Raw genomic sequence first — 17,963 nt, 5'->3', positions numbered from 1 at the left:
AGAAGCAGAATTCCTTTTCTGGTATGGAAGTCACCTGTTTGGGACTGAGTCACAGTTGTCAAGAAGAGAATAGTAGCCGGGGTCCAAAGCACGTGTGGTTCTGTCTGTTCAAATAAACATTTTTCTTGTTTACAAAGAAGGTCCATAAAGCTTTTTCTTAAATACAGCAAGGACAAATAAAAAATAGGATTTTCTGTCCTGATGAGAGCTAATGTCAAACCCAGATCTTGTCTTCCTCCTGAAGCTCTCTCACTTTACTTCATGATTTACATTCAGCTTCTGCTGCATACATCTCCACCAATTCATGCTGTTACTGTTGCGTTTCATTTCTCTAGGAGACCAAAGCAAGAAACTCAGATTTGAAAGATTTTTGTTATACATTGTCTTGGATGGAACATCTAGAGGTGGCAAATGCAGCAGCGTCTAGGACTAGACTTGTAAACAGATGTTTCAGCAGCCTCAAGCACAATGTAATGTGGTATGATCTTTAACTATCTAAAAACTGCTTTGATACCATAAAGATGACAGTTTTCGTGTTACCCCCATTTAATCAATAACAGTTGCATTAAAGAGTCAAACACTTGGCTTTCTGAATGTGAATATGTTTCAGAAAGCAGAAAACACCTGTTCTTTTCCATTCACATGGAGTTACTACTCATGCATAAGGCAGGCAGTTGTGAGCTCTGAGTATGTATCTCTGTTTGTGTGTGTCTCCTTTCCTAGTACAGGAAGAAAATCCAACGATATTTCACCCAAATGAGAAATGTTATTCTGCAGATTAAAGCCATGCAGGGCCTGGTTTTGTCTTTATTTATGCCTTTCTATTTCCTTCTCTGCTGACATGGGTGCACATGCCGGGAAGCACTGAAGGACATAATTGGCGTTGTGAAAAATTATTGGGAAGCCAGAACGTTCCCTTGCAGTGATCCCCCCCTTCTCTTTCCCATCTGTCACCATCTAATGTGACAAAGTTTTTATCGGGCATTGAAGCAGAGGAGATTAAAAGTAAATACTGCAATCAGGAAGCAGCTGGGGGGAAAATGTAACACATTTCACACTAAGCTGAACAGCTCATCAACTTAGCCTTGTATATCTACGGTGGATGAGAGGGAGGGAGAGCTGCAGGGGGATGGTGTAGCGCAACATGCTCCTCCGCACTGGGAGGCTGAAGAGGATCATGTGTTTTCTTATACAAATAGGATTTGTGCTTTCTGACACTTGCTTTGGGGAAAAAAAAAAATCAGAAGCACAGTAGTTTTCCATTTACTTTTGTAACGAACTCATGTAAAACGCTGTTTCCTCATGCCCTGATTTACGTTTTTCTAGTACTCCCTTTACGCTTTAGTGTTTGTCCTAGGTAGTTCCATACTTGCATATAGTTCTGGCTGCTGTGGGCTCCTGTTGCACAATCTCTGGGAAAGGTTTGTTGGCCAAATGGAAGCCACTGTGTACAGACAGATGCAGTGATGTTGTAGGCTTGTGAAGCTGAACACTGCGATCTTTGGATCACACTGTGCTAAGAACTGTTATATTTTGTCTAAACTGATCTGTTTGGAAAGGCCAGAAAACTTGAAAATTTTATTTTATTCAAGCCACGTTGCTTTATTTTATTTTTATGTATAAAAGTTAAGGTATTTGAGTACTACCTGGTCGCATTCTTTTCTAAAGCTTTTAAAAGTCAGTGCTTTCATTTGCAATATTGGCTGTATCTTCTTCCTTTTTGACAGCAGTCATATGATGTGAGCTCAGTGCTGGTGACCAAAGTGTAGGCTGGTGCTTGTGGATGGCTGTCAGAATACTCTCTTTATCCTTGGGATAGATAAAGCTATGCAAGTTGATATAAGCTTCCTTGATATCCCTGCCTTTCTGAATGTGACTTCTATAGAAGGAATGGATTCTCCTAGGCTGGGAAGGATCTCAGTCTCCAGCATTTGTTTGATCCTTGACTCTTCTGCTGAGTGCCAGTAAAAGTTCAATATATGTTAGTTATGCTGGCATTTCAGTGCGAAGTAAAACGTTATTTTGCCAGGAAATGGACTCTGACCCTGTTGCCTTAACTATGTAATTCGATAGGATTTCCTTAATTTAAAATTACTTCATGGCTTTCTTATCACTTGTTCCTCAATGTTTATGAGGTGTCCTGTGGTTGTTAGCAAGTTGTCAAAGAATAAAAAATTAAAAAATCTTTTCAACTACTTGCTGAATAATAAGATCAGACAATGTCTCTTTGTATGAAATTAACTTATTTTTCTGCTCCTGTTTTCAAGGGTTCCCTCAATCAGCCTGTGTAGTTTGCATCATGTTGCTCATTGGTACCTACTCTGGTTGTGTCACTTTGGGGTCATCCAGTTAGAAAAGCTTAGTCAGGTTGTGTAATCCATGGCTAAGACTGTGTTCTGTCTTAAGGCAGTAACTATAGAATGATTTTTTAGAGTAGCCAAAGCTTCCAAATAGCAGATTGTAAGAATTTCTTGCTATTCTACCAGAGCACATGTTTTTCCTTATAAAAAGTTGGCTTTGATCTCATCATTTTTTGTTGATTTACAAAATCCACCAAACAGGACAATTATGGAAGTCTATGCTTTCTAAAGATTTGATTGGTAGAGAGAGTAGAACCTTTAACTGCTGGTGTTAACTCAAATAAATAAATCCTGCTATTAGACTGCCAGCAATGCATGTTTTGACTGTACTGAAGTATTGATGTTATTGGCTAAGGAACTATTTCCACTGTACGGAAGGAGTGAGATAAGGATTTAAAATATGGTGAGGAGTCATTACTATACTTTTCCTGATATCCCTGCATTATCAAAAATAGGCAAGTTATTGAGATTTGTTTTTCAGTAGCTCATATGAGCTACTTTTTAGTGTTTGACAGCTAAATTCTGATAATGCTCTCTGCAAAAAGCGAGTACCTGCCTTCATTATGATGCTACTTATTTGCTATCCTGCTGATAAGGTTCCATGCTTTACCTCAGGTTTGTGGGCCTTGATCTGGTGTCACTGTTTCTCTGAACGTGTGAAGGTCGTTGTTATCTTACAGGCTAGATTTAGGAGCGTCACCCTTATTCTCACTGTACTCCTAGTTGCATCAAAACCAGAAGGAGGACCATGAACCATGATGGCATGCCGAACATAAGACACGAGAGGAATTAAGTGAGGAAGGAGGTTGGGAAAAAGGCTAGATGGGCAGAGTAGTGTGCAGGAGAGGATTGATTGGGCTGGGACTTGAAAACCTTTGGAGGTTAAGATTCCACAGTTTCTCTGGATAACACGTTCCACTGTTGAGTTATGGTGAAAATGTTTTTTCATGTATTCAGTTAGAACTTTCCTTCTTGCAGGAGATGGCCACGGTGTGTCATCCTTCTCACCCCAAACTGAACAGAGAAGTCAAGTGGGTAACGTTTTTCAAAACATTAGTATAGAGCATCATGCTATTGCTAAATATCTGGTCATTACTATTACCGTTCTTTTAAGTCTAGTTGAAGCCCATGCAGCCTATCTTGGTGGCTTCTAGTAGTTACCCGATTGCAACTTTCTCCTTAATAGTATGTGGGGTTGTTTGTTTGTTTGTTAAACAAGAAGGAACTGTCTTTTAAACAGCTACTGCCTCAGGGTGCAGTCACATGCAGGTAGGCACAGACCTTGGAGATGACCTCTGCAAGGAATGTTTTACTGCAGGAAGCCCTGCTAGTAGCACAGAAAGTTGCACTTTCAAAGGCAGATGGTTTGCTGCTAAATATTCTGCTTTTGGGGTAAGACAACTGAGGTTCTGAACACTTGCATATTTTTGTAAGTGCTTCTGACTCTCTCCTAGGTGTATTATAAAGAGTGCTTGTGCTTTGTTTGGGCAATACCAAGTACCATGATGAAGTGCAAGTAACTCAGTGGGATTTATACGAGCTTATGAAGCGGAGAATAAACCCCATAGTTTGCACAGTAAATCAATTTGTAAAGCGCTTTGGGATCTTTCTGGATGAAAGGCGCTATATAAATGTAAGCCATGACCATTCATCATTATTGAATATGAAATAGAGATATACACTCTATCAAGCTAGCAGCAATAGGCTTGGGCTCATGATTGCTCACAGGGCCCAATCAATCATCAGATCACGACATAATGCAGCTAGAATAAAAAAAAAAAAGGAAAACTTACAGCAAATCATTCCAAGCAATGCAATTAATGGGCATCCAGTATAAATAGTGATCTCAGTCAGGGAGCCTGGGCTTTTCCTGAGCAGTAGAGTTGATTCCAGAGCCATATAGTGTGAAAAAGAGAATTACTAATCCAGTATTAGCAGGGGAAAGTTCCTCACCAGCAGTATACTGTACAGGCATTTGCTGCAGTTAGACTAAAAAGACTTTGTGACTCTGGTTTTCAGAATTGCTTTCCCTCCTGCCCTCTCCCCCCCACTTTCCATTTGGGAAGTGACATAGAAAAAATGTTGTTTTTTTTTCGTAAAAAGTGTTAAACTCTGTTCTACATCACATCTAGGTCACAGATGCTGTACGTTTTTTTTACTAAGCTGTAGCCCAGGCATTTAGCCTTGGTTGTTATCTGTAGCATCTATGGTTTCTGCAATACAGCATGCACTAAAAACAGTGTTCATAGGAAGTGAGGATTGGGACCAGGCTGCCTTGCATGCCAGTGTGTATAATCTAATTTATGTTGCTTATCCTTGGAGAGACTGACTGCCATAATGTGCTCTATTTTATGCCAATTAGGATGAATGAAATGTAGACTGCTCTAGTACTTGGCTTCAAGAGCCATGCAAATTGAGAGCTTTCTGCACTCAGACAAGAGCTCTTTCTGTCCATATGATTGCCTAATGAGAGAGGGCAAATACCTGGTCTGAACTTCCTCTCCTTCCTAATTCAACTGTGCTGATATGACCGTCTCTCAAGTGCTGTAATGCTACAGGATATAATATTCTACTCTCATTTTCTGTTTTTACCAAAGCAAGATTGAAAATTAATAAAATTTAAGGGAGGGGAGTGAACACTGGAATAAGAAAGCAGGGGAAGTGGGTCAAGAATCTCATTACGTAAGACCTGTTTTATCACAGGTCAGCTTAGGAAAATTAGGTAATCCCCTTCTACTTTTCTGTGTGATGACCATGTGACAGTCTGCACATTACACACAGTCTATAGTGCCTGTGTTGCTGCCTGCAGTTATCTTAATCTTCAGCACAGAGGCATAGCTTGACATGTTACGATGATATAACACAGTAGGATGAGAGATAACTGCCTCAAATTGTGCCATGGGTGGTTTAGGTTGAGTAATAGGAAAAATTTCTTCTCCAAGAGTGGTCAGGTATTGAACCAGGCTGCCTAGGGAAGTGGTGGAGTCACTGTTCCTGGAGGTTCAAGAAACGTGTAGATGTGCCACTGAAGGACATGCTTTAGTGGCCATAGTGATGGTGGGTTGACGGTCTAACTAGATGATCTTAGAGGTCTTTTCCAGCCTTAATAATTTTCTTATTTCATGTTCTGGAATCACTAGGTAAAGCAGGTCCAGTCTCGGCATCCTTTCTGTACCAGAAGTGCTGCTATAGCAATTCAGTTGAGAGATGGAGGATTCTGAATGATGAACCCCAAGGTTCTTACAGGACCTTTGCAGAAGACCTGTTGGCAGTTATCAGTGCAGCTGTTTTAACTTGTACTTTGCTGTTGCTTTATAATGATTTGTGTACGAATAGCAGCTGGAACTCTGCTACTGCTTGGAGTTGTTGTCAAAGTGGGGTGAAGAAATCCATGATATGAAAGATCAGAGAAGTTACTGAAATTAGCTGCAGTTTTGCTCTGTAGAGTGTATAGCTTGGAAAGCAGCTTGGGTTGTAAAGAAATTGCCATGCTAGCAAGAAGTAACGAGAAAGTGGATCTCCAGCTCACTTGCTCTCAGGGGATTCATATCCCAAGCACTTGGAAATGGGAAAATTGTTTCTGTTTCTTCCATTTTATTCCATTTGGGTGCAGATCTTGGTCTCCCCGCTTCTGAAGGTTAACAGAGTACAGGCTAACAGAAAACTCTTGCAAACGCTGAATTGTGTCGTGATCATAGAGTGAGCAGCATATACTGAGCAAGTCATTCACATTTTCCCATCAAAGTTAATTAATTGGAAATTACTCAGTGTAGTTCATATCTCAGTACATCTCTGAGAACCCATAATGCATGCAACTTCTGGTGCTAGAGACTATAAATATGGAAAGAGTATGTTTTCTCTTAATTTTCCCTAGCTTTTCTTCAGAGTGAGTATTTCTTGCAAGGCATGATTTCAGCCACAGCTTGATCTTTTGTATTTGAAAGAGGTTCACTTTTTAATAACCCTTTGTCATAGAATCATTTAAGTTGGAAGGGATATTTAAATGTCATGTAGACCAACTGCCCTGCAAAGAGCAGGGACGTTTATAGCTAGAGCCTCGTCCAACCTGACCTGGCACTTATATAGGACAGTGTATTTTCAAGCTCTTTTCTAGTTTCCCATACCACAAACCTTTAGCATGTACCTCAAATCCATGCACTTGCACATCTACATAGATCTGTGAACTATTATTTCTGACTTTGCAACATAACATTGCGACTGTATTGTTTCTTCTAGCAGCAATTGATATCCTTTCAGTCAGGCTTTTAATAGCTACTTGACTAATTAATTAGTTAATATAGCTAATTTTGGTGCTTCTTGATTAATTGGTTAATCAAGTAATGTTTTTTTGCAGTACTAATACATGTAAAGTGTGGTCTAAGTACTAAGCAATAGTATATTATTATTTTTGTTTTAATGCTGTCTCAATTCACCAGATCCCACCAAACAGTTTATTCAGGCTGAATATATTAATATTAGACCTGCTATGGAGTTCTTCTGGCTTGCATGAATGGATGTTATTTGTATACAAGGTCAGAACAAACAAAATAGATACCTAGACTAGATTGCCAAGTGAATTTCTGTAGTTGGTAGGTGTTTCTTCAGCTAAGAAAGCTGTATGCTGGTGGCAGTCTGACTGGCTACTAAATGTAGCAGCAGTAATATAGCTTAGTGGACAGAGTTTCTACCAGCGTCATATTTTCCCACTCAGTACAGTTCTGATGATATTACCAAGTTTGCATTATAAAATTTTGTGAATGTGTTCACATTCTTCACAAAATTACAGCTCGCTAAAATCACAGGGAAGGAAGGTGGCAAAGATACTTGCTAACTCCAAAATCAAGGAAAGGAAGATTCTTAGGTCAGGCAGATTACTAGAAGCTGGAATAGACAGTCTAGTCTATTTATAGGTTAATAATTAAAAAGGGAAGAATTATTGTAGCAGTGGATTCCATAGCATTAAAAAAATGTGAACTAACACCCAGGGCAAAGGCAGGGAGTAAGAGATGACCCAAACTGTGCTGTGTTTTATAGTACAAACTGGAAAGATGTTTTGGGTCGCTATGATTAGATCTCTGGATGCATTAGGCCAGTGCCCCAAGGACACCCTCTTTCTCTTAATGCTCTCTTTCTAATCCTCTTTCAGTATGTGCTCTAGGCCATTGCCAGAGATAATATTCTAATGTTGATTGTAGCCTCGTCCGACATAGCTATAGCACTGGTCAAAATGGATGTTGTTTTAGGAGGCTGTAGTGCTTGCAGTAGAGGAGAGAATGTGGCATACTTCCAGAATGAGAACAGTTCTGCGTTTCTCTGGGATAAACTTTTCTTCACAGTAGCTGATATGGTTTTAGGGTGAAAATAGTGTTGATAACATACCTGTGTTTTAGTTGTTTCAGAGTAGTGCTTACATTAAGGTCTTTTCTGTTTCTTGCACTGCCCTACCAGGAAGGAGATTAGGGTCGCATAAGCTGGGAGGGAACACAGTCAGGACAGCTTACCCAAACTGGGCAAAGAGTAGCATTCCATACCATATGGCATCACACTGAACAACAAAACCAAGGTCGACAGGCTGGGCATTGGTTGGCTGGTTGGTGAGCAATTGCATTGTGGACCTCTTTATTATTATTATCCTTATAATCATCTTTTCTTTCTTATTAAACTGTCCTTTCCTCAATGGACAAGTTCTTGCTCTTTTACTATTTTCAGTTCTTTCCCCCACCCCACCTTAGGGGTAGTAAGCAAAAAGCCTTGTGGTGTGGAGCTGCCTGCTGAGTAGTTTAAAATAAAACTAAGTGGAACAGGTATTTTATTTAAAGCCAAACAGCTGTAAAATCTGATCAAAACCACTGACAGGAAACATACTGTGTGTTAAAAAGTAAATAGTGCCAGAAATCAAATGAGTCAGTATGAAATCTGATGACACTGGGGAGGAGCGTATAAACCAGGAGCATGGCTAGATTCAGGACAAAGCTTTTACATTTGTTCCTGGGGCAGTGCTAGCAGATGTTCAGGGCATGCTGGTGGAAGAGCTTAGTTTGGTGAAACCATAATGGGCTCCTCAATTGCCTTTCTCCTCAGTGCTCCCTTTTGTAATCTGCTCTCCTGAGACCTGTACTATTTTCTGCTGTGGCACGTTGAATTTCTGTAACAATAAAGTTATTGGTCATAACTCAAGACCTTTTCCATTTATGGCATAACTTTCCCAACATCAATAACAGAGATGGCTTTTTGCCCACTTAGGCATATTCCTTGCACACGCCCTGAATGATGCCTGAAACAAAGTTGCATGCAATTGCATTAACAGACTGTGTGGATTTCTCAAGGATCCTGTCCACCTCTGGACTTCAGGAACTTAACTCCATGACACCCTCTTGTCCTTTTCCAGAAAACTGTAAGGAGTGTTGGTGGGGACTATTCTTGGTGTACTAGGAACTTTCAGTTTGGTTGCGTGCAGGAGAGGCGGATACCTCTCATCCCTTGCCTTCTGCTGTGTCCGTCTGAGATTTTTTTTTTCTTTTGCCAGTATGTCCAATGGAAAATCATAATTATAGACAGGAAAATTACAATTATAGACATGAACACCAGGACTACATGAATATCTCAGAAAATTCTACTTTAACCCATCTTCCCTGGTCTCTTCGTGGTTGTGAATGATTTTGAATTTGTTTTTGTTTCCCTTATCAAATTCATCTGACTTCTTTTAAAAGATTTTTTTCCTGTCATGTCACATTTGGGCAGAATTAGGGTTTGTACATACAGTAACATTTAGCACAGCTGAACAAATTGCTCTGTGTCTACTGACCTGTGCTAACAGAATCGTGTGCACAACTAGCCTGCAGGAGGCATGAGGTAATTCCACTTAATGCTGTCTTCTCCTAGGTTAAGTCAAATGACCTTGCATTTATCGCATGCCAGGAGCATGCATGTGTTCAATTACCAAGCTAAGATTATATGCCATGACTTCTTAAGCCTCAGTAACTTAATCCTCTATCTGAGCCCTTAAGGCTGTTTGTAGACCTTGAATAGGTATCTTCCCTAGGTATATTTATTAAGCCAGACTGCAATGATAGTCAGACCAGCATATCATGCTTTCTGAAAAGCTGTGAAGAACTTGTAGCTCTCATTCCCTTGCTAGAAAACTGCTGTTGGAAACCTGGAACTATGTTTTTCCACTTATTGGGAAAGGGGAAACATAACCCCCATTTTCAAGAAGGGAAAAAAAGAAGTTCCAGGGAACTACAGGCCAGTCAGTCTCACCTCTGTGCTTGGCACAATCATGGAGCAGATCCTCCTGAAGGCCCTACTAAAGCACACAGAAAATAAAGATGAGGTGATTGGTGGTAAGCAATGTGGCTTCACCAAGGGTGAGCCATGCCTGACAAAATTGGGGCCTTTTATGATGGAGTTACTTTGTCAGTGGATAAAGCAAGAGCAACTGATGTCATCTACCTGGACTTGTGCAAAGTGTTTGACACTGTTTTGTATGACATCCTGGTCACTAAATTGGAGAAAAATGGATTTGATGGATGGACCACTCACTGAATAAGAAATTGGCTGAATGGTAACTCAGAGTTATGATCAATGGTTATGTCCTAGTGGACATCAATGACAAGTGGCACTCCTAAGGGATCAGTGCTGGGACTGGTATTATTTAACATCTTTTTAGGCTATGTAAACAGTGGGATTGAGTTGCATCCTCAGCAAGTTTGCAGATGATATCAAGCAAGTGGTGCAGTTGCCACGCTGGAGGGAAGGGATGACATCCAGAGGGACCTGGACAGGCTTGAGAGGTGGGCCCATGCCAACCTCATAAAGTTCAAGAAGGCCAAGTGCAAGGCCCTGTTCCTGGGTCACGGCAATCCCAAGCATGGATACAGGTTGGGCAGGGAATGGCTTGAGAGCAGCATTGAGGAGATGGATATGAGGGTGTTGATGGATGGAAGACTCAATATGAGCCAGCAATGTGTGCTTGCAGCCCAGAAGGCCAACCGTATCCTGGGTTGCATCAAGAGAAGTGTGACCAGCAAATCAAGGGAGGTGATTCTGCCTCTCTACTCTTGTGAGACTCCACCTGGAGGGGGTTTCCACACATGGGGTCCCCAGAACTGGACTAACACAAGAAGGACATAGAGCTCCATAGGACTGGAGCAGCTTTCAGGTGCTCACTGAGACCAGAGAACTGCGAGGATGTAGTTCATCCAGGTAGGACATGAAACAAGTCCTTTCAGATGACTGTTTACCAGCAGGTGGCACAGTTAAAGGAGGTGCTGTGTTTAATATCTTTCTTGCTAATCCTATGGAAGCTAGGAATGAAAGGAAGAACAAATGAAAAAGAGACTAGGACTGTAAATAGGCTTCATGCCTCAGCTATGCAGGTTCCTGGCTGAACCAGACTGTAAATGATCAAATAACTTATTCCCATGTTAACACCTCTACAGCTTGCTAAGCGGAACCAGTAAGAATCTCTGATATTGCTAGCTGCTTCTTTTTAGTGCTTCTGTAGTGCTAGACACAACTACAACTTCATTAAGGAAATATCTGTATGGAGACTGCAGGTCCCACCGTGCAATGGGGAGGTCCTGTCAAATAGAGATGACTTGCTGGGATTTGTTGTCTCTGGGAATAGGACCACTGTATGGAAGAGGGAGATGTCAGAGGTTTTACTCCACTTGTGTGAATTAAGAGCATATTTTGAGCTCCCAGCAAATCACTCTCATTCAAGCATAGTTTGGGTGACCTCAGTCTGAATCACGGAAATCTCTTCCATCTCCTGCTTAATACTTGAGATGGCTCTGGCTTATCTGCTTCCCTTTGTGGGGACAGAAGAACCTGTGCAGTGTGTGTGTGTGTGTGTCTGGCTGCCTGTCATTACAGCACTAATGGAAATACTGCACGGATCACAACTCTCAATTAGCTCCTTGGGAGATTGCTGTGACAGCCCGTTACTGAACAGCAAGGCCTGAAGGAATGAATTAATTTGTAGTACACTGCAGTTAGAGTCACAGTGTTAGCAATGGAATGAGACAGCAATAGACCTTTATTAGGCTCAGGCTGTGTGATGCAAGAGATTGTTACCTGGGGGACATTTTTCTTTTTTCTCTACCAGAACCCCCCAGGGTTAAGAAGAATCTTGGACCATGAGTGAATGAGTTTAGAGCTCTTAGTTTGGTTGGTGGAGTCTCTGTCTGCCTGAGGCTATTTGGCAGACAGTGGTGGGATTTCATTCAACACAGACAAGGGCATGCTACTCTTCTGGCTTGGAGCTAGGCCAGAGCCACTAAGTAAGTGGTATTCAGGAAAGGTAAGGCTATCTTTCTGCCTGTCTCTAAACGACACCTCTCTTCCTTATTTGTTGAGATAAGTGTGTATCACAGAGAGTATCCAAGTGGCACAAGAGCAGCTATACCAGAGGATGCCAGTATCTTGTCTTTGCAGAACTACAGTTACACACATGCAGAGAGGAGCTGCTTAGTGAGGCCCAAGCATGCGGAAGATTATAAGAAATAAATAAGCAAAGTGTTATAGGAAAATCAGAGATCTTCACAGACAGCCTGAAGTTTCCAGAGCTTCTGCCTGCAAATAGCACTGTACCCTGAAGTACCATAGCAGGCCCTACCAACACAATTTCAGGTTCTCACTCTTTTTCCACTCTGATGTTCAAAGATTTGTCGTCTCTTAATCTAATAATCTAACATCCATAAAACTGAATACAAAGGAAAGCCTTTTATTTTCTCAAATGTACAATCACATTTTATTAAAATTTGTTTTTAACATATTTTTTGAGACAGATTCTTAGTGTGCAGAGTGGATTTATCTGAGTGGGATGCCAGCCCTTCCCTTCCTTTGAGGGAGATCAGCCACCTAGTGAGATGCAAAATAAAGCCATTGAGTTTTTGGGCATGCTGCTTACTTTAGCTGATACAGATTTGCCGTCCAGAACTGTGTGACATGCAGTGTTGAGAAGGAATAAGACGAAAGCAGATAAATGTTCTCAGAGCAATCTTTGCAGGAGATAGGAAACAAGAAAGGAAAGTTTCCTATAGTCTTTTAGTGAATTCTTTTTCTGATAGGCTGAGGAAGATGTTAAGATGTTAAGGACCACTTAGGAATAAATGCAAACCCTGAGAGGCAGGTACACTCTGTTTATTTACTAAAATGGTCACTGGGAGCAGCATCAGCAGAGCCTTTTTCTGCTATTCTTTTTAGGCATGAGAGAGATCTTTTATTTTAAAGAAAATCTTAAGAGTTGTTGATTCCACATTCCCTGCATTGTCAATCAACAAATAGGGCAGAGTATGTTACTTACCTCAAAAGAAAGCAGGAAATCAAGCCCCTCAGCACTGGTGTCTTCCTAACTTGGAAGTGATTGTAAAAAGGTTTGCAGCTGCAGTAGTGCTCCTGCTTTAGGCAGTGTTGCTTTGGTGTGCTCCTGCATTGTATCGTACTTCACACTGGAGTGCAAACAAAACCCATTGTCCTAACAGTTATTTTTTTGCACTCTCTGCCTCTTGATCTTCATGTCTGCTCCTTGTATGAATTGCCTTTTTATCTCCCATAATTGCACACTCTGACCAGCAAGTGGTGCTCCCCCCTTCCTTCCTACCACTCCATTCTTTGTGCAGAACTAAATGCTGTCATTCATTGCTGTTGCTTTCAGGTATGTCTCACCCAGACAGTGCGTCATACTTTTGAATTAGTGTATTGATACAATAATGGCATATCTAATGATGTATTCTTAATGATAAAACTTCCTGACGTAGTCCAGTTGTCTGTACTGAAGATTTTATGTACTGCTACGAAAGTCCGTTAATAGATCTCTCTCATGCAGACCCAGAAGAGATGAGCACCAACTGTTTTTTCATGCATTATGTTGAATGTGAAGAGGTGGATGTTGATATTGCTGACATGGCTATAAAGAGACTAGAGATCTTTGGAAAAGGAGGCTTTGGGATATGGCATTTACTGGATCCACACATCCCAGTACTGTCTTTTTGCAAATGAAAGAAATATGTTTCTTGGCAGGAGTATTGGATTTGCCTGGGATATGGGATGAGGCTTCTCCACTGGTGCCTAACAGCCAGGTTCTTTTCAGTAACGTAATTCCAACATGAAGTCACCATTTGGATTTTTATACTCTTGATTGTTAATGTGGTGATGTTTGTTTGTTTTTGCCTGGATATGAAATGCTGGTATTCTAGCTCAGTATGAGCATTGAATTTGTTCTTCTAGGTGAAAATGATGACACCAGGACCAAGGCAGATGTAGATCATTTCTTCTGTCTTGTTCTTAAGTTATGGGACAGCTTTTGGACACAAAGTGGCAAAGAACTACCCAAATACAGAGAAAGATTAAAATATAGAAGAAAAACAAGGGAAGAAATGAACCAAAAGAGAGAGGTAAAGAAAATGGGAATATAGAGAGGAAAATTGATAAATAAAAAAAAGAGAAGTGACTAAAGCAAGAGAAGAGAGGGAGATTCTCCTGATTAGAATTCATGAACTCCATTCTTACATTAAGTCTATATATGACACCTGGCCTTTAATGTGAAGCTGCCTACGAGCATTAAAAATTAAAAGCAGAAGGTAGGATCCATCCATCTCAGGCAGCGCTGCTCCCCTCCTATCTGAGCTCTGCACAAAGCTATTACACATTGATAAATTATTTTGGGTAATAGCTGAGATATTACATTGTTTCTGAGTGAAGGTAAAATCTCTCCATGACATGAGCATTTATCAGGAGCGCATTTCATCCTATTTATTATGGCCGAGACGAGATCGCAGGCTGCGGGCAGAGCTGGCACATCGTGCTGATCACCTCCCCCATCGCCTCCCTTCCCTCTGTCACTTAGATGATGGGATATTGATGGAACTCATGACAAGTTAATTATTAACTAAAGATATGCAGTTCACCTTTGCCAGGGGAGGGGGCATAGAATAGAGCAACGATAGTTCTTAAAAAAATAAATGTATCCATTGTATCTTAGGATTCTTCTTTCCATCTTCCTCTCCCTTCTACCTGTGGTTTTCTACAGATTAATCAGATAGGTTATTTGAATTCCGGTATGGTTTAGAAGGCTCACTGAAATGGAAGAACCTCTAAAAACTTTAGATCTTGTTCAAAAAAGTTTCCACTGAAGTTCTTCTCCATTGGCTTGGCACTGAAGACAAATGGGGAGAAATTTTCACTGTCTGCAGAGCATTAAAGACTTCTCTAACTATTGAGAGAACTAGAAAGCAGAGATAAGGAATTTTGATTCTGTCCAAAAAAGAAATGTTTTTTTTCTTTGTAAAGTAAGGATATTTTGACAAACTCTGAATATATCAGCTGTTTCTTTCTATGGAGTACAGTATGTGCTACTGGAATCTAGCTGGCTTGCAGGACAGAAACTAAAAGGGGATAGCAACAAAGGTAGCACTTGCTTGCTCATCTGAGCTCCTAGGGTAAAGAGGAAGTGTTTGCCACCACATGAGGGACTGTTATATTTACATCCTGATAGTCTTGGTCACTGACGGAGATAGGTACTGAATGTGGACCTTTGGGTTAGATTATCAGATGCACTGAGATATTTTAAATAATAGTTGTTCAGTTGATTTGCCGTGGATCAAGTAGTCCTTTAGTTTGCACTATATGCCTTACAGTAATGCACCCAGCCACTACTACCTCTTGACCAGGTACTGCAAGTTATTGTCCCAGCTGAACTGGTGTTACATTCATGATGCAGAGAAAATAGCTGATAGTCGCACTGGGAAGTTTCCCTGCTGACAGTCTCATCAGGAAGGCTGAAGTGCGAAAGACCCTCAGACCTTAATCCTGCAGTCTTTTGACTTGGATGGAGCTAAGGCAATAATAAGGCAGTTAGATGCCAGAGGTAACTAGCGCACCATTTTATGCTAGGCTACTGCTGATTTGTCCATAACTACTTTTAGCATTGTGATAAGTCAGGTGGTTCTGGAAGAAAGGAACAGATGCTGTAAGACACAATGACAATGGGCATTTAGAAAATAATTACAAGCGAGAATATTATAGTCTAACAAAGAAATCATTCCCTCCATATGGCCTATAGCAAGCTCTGCGTGTAAAAATGTGTGTTTGTTTTACAAAACCCAAGCTGCTCTGGATGCAAGTGTAAAACTCCACGTGTGCCCAATTTCATGCAGATTGGATTTGAGCTATATGGCTAATTTAGGTCCTACCTACCTTACTTCTTTGAAAAAATGTGCAAGTTTATTGCACTAGGGTTGTAGCCCATTACTTTTGAAATTTTCCATACAGTGAAGCTTCTGTGTTTATCCTTCCTGTGTTTTCAAGTGCCGTATCTTAAATGCCAAGTCTGTCAAATGGGATCCAAGAGTAAATACAATGGGTCGTCTCTGGCGTTTGAAAAAAAATAAACTTTATTTTCCTACTTGTCCTCATATGGGTTGTTGTAAAGGATCTAAAGTTAATGTCTGGTGTTTCTGCAACAAACTGGCCTCCCCAGAGAAACTTTTAATATACCATCTTTATGCTTTTCTACTTGAAGTATTCCAAAGCTTGTGAAAGCTGCTGGATAGATAGCTCTCATTCTTTGATATAAAACAGAAGCTCCTGTGCATCAGTACTTAGCAAAGCAGGGGAAAATAAGAATACTGTTCTTTGAAATCCACCAACTCAGTTCTCTTGGACTAATGCTCTGTGCTGGACTTTCAGGAGCAAACATTTTGTTTCACTTTTTTTTTTGTCTTTTATTATGTGATACAATTCCAAGGTAATTCTTCTCAGGTAACTCTGAGAAATCCCCTTCTTAATTATTATTATTATTTATTTAAATCAGTTTCATTTTGTGTTCCACAGCTTAGAGAAATCTTTCATTGAAAATACAGATTTCTACTTCTTTGCCTCAAAGTTGAAGTGCAATTGGAAAAAAAAAAAAAAAAATCATAAAGGGTTTGGATTCTCAGGTGTAACTCTTGCTGTCTGAGATTATACCAGGTGCTCCTGCATCAGAATTGCTGGGTATAAAAGCAAAACTTTCGTTGTCTTTATTTGCTTCATGCATTTTGGTTTTCTAAATCTCTGAAAATCTAGCTGCTTGCTATCAAAGGCATGAGGAGAAATGGGACCGGGGTTCCATGTACAGACAAGTGAGCGTTGTCTGAAACATGATGGGTAGATTAGCTGTCTGAACTCCAAGTAAGAAACTGCCCATCATTATAGTAAGGCTAATCTCCCTGTCCTTGTCTGTTCATAGTGATCAGTTTGCCCTTTACTTAATATAATAAAATATATAATAAAAATGTATTAACAACTATGAACCACCCTTATCCCCTTTCCAAAACCCCTTGGGATCTCTTCAAGGTTAGAGGATGTGCAGTATATGCACCACAAAGAAATTGTACGTTCATTATCTTTACCCTTTTATGGTACAACTTGTCCTTGCCTGTTGCATCTCTTGCAGCTTCTTTTTACTCCAGGTCTTGGTCTGTAGTCTCTGCCTGTGCAATGTAGCTGTGTAGACAGCACTGATGAAATACTAATGGTAGTAATACCTGGCAGTCCTGCTTGTGTTCCAGAGATACCTTTCTGGTGAGTTTTGTGAGAATCAGATCAGACTATGTATTTGTAAATATGTGTTCAGGAGGCCTGGATTCTTAGACTGACTTCAAGGCATTGTTTCCAAGCAACCTGCCCACCTGCTGGTTTGGGTAGTGACAACATTCATAGTTTTTTTTTTTTCTGATTTTTGATTTACCTTGACTTTTCTCCTAAACACCTTATAACTCAATCTGTAATTACTTATTCAAAGAATATATCTCACAGTAACATAGATAATAGCGTGATTTTAGCACTATCAAATTGTTCATGTAAACTCTGTTCTATAGCAGTTTAAATAAGAGCTGTGGAGATATGATCTCCACATTCAAGGAGTTCTTATGTTTAAAGAATTGGCATTGAAAGGCATAAGAAAGAAGGTTTGTATTGAGAGACAGTCGTATGAATATGTTTTGCTGAGATGCATTTTCTTATTTGGAAATGTACTTATCTATAATATTTATCTTTTCTGGCACAAAGATGATGATATGTCGTTATGCTACCTGCTGGCTGTCTAAATATAAGACAACCCCTAGCTAAGTTAACACTAGCTCTACTAGAATTAGCTCACTTATGAATGTGCTCGGTGTGTTTTATCTGAAGTGCACCTGGGAGAATGTATTCAAGTTGGCAGAGCAGGATGTGTCCCAGGGCAGACAGTGGAAACAGTCCAGATAGACAACACTTGTCAGAAAACGGCTCCTTCAGAAGAGCTAGAATTGAATGTGCTGTTTAACCAGTGTTATGGACTGTCATGCATGATAGCGTGTGCACTGAGCATAAACACATGGGGCAAGCAGTGTTGCCCCATATGGCAAGTCATATGCTGTAGTGCTATGTCAGAGCTGATGTCCTTTGCAAGTCTGATACTTTGTCTTTTGCTATGACTGACACAAAACGCATTGGGAAGGTGCAAGGACCTCAGGCAAGGGACAGTTAAGGAATGGTTGGCTGGATTGTGGTGCCTCATTTGCTGAGCCTGCACATGTAGAAATGGGTGTCTTGTGTAGGGGCTGAGTTGATGACAAG

At 40.5% G+C, this 17,963-nt stretch overlaps 1 protein-coding gene across 12 annotated transcripts in view; it reads left to right on the top strand.

Annotated features, from left to right (window-relative positions):
* Positions 1-17,963, top strand: part of LOC146544324 (uncharacterized) — a 175,328-nt gene that overhangs the window by 62,110 nt on the left and 95,255 nt on the right. For all 12 annotated transcript variants that reach the window (XM_085225366.1, XM_085225370.1, XM_085225367.1 and 9 more), the window contains exon 3: positions 3,339-3,391. In XM_085225366.1, coding sequence (XP_085081492.1) covers positions 3,342-3,391 — 50 coding nt within the window. In that variant the 5' untranslated portion in view covers positions 3,339-3,341. The remainder of the gene's footprint in view (positions 1-3,338; positions 3,392-17,963) is intronic.

This window comes from Meleagris gallopavo, chromosome 5 (genome assembly GCF_905368555.1).
Source record: "Meleagris gallopavo chromosome 5, MGAL_WU_HG_1.1, whole genome shotgun sequence".
NCBI classification, from domain to species: Eukaryota; Metazoa; Chordata; class Aves; order Galliformes; family Phasianidae; genus Meleagris; species Meleagris gallopavo.
This window is presented reverse-complemented; position numbering and strand designations above follow the sequence as displayed.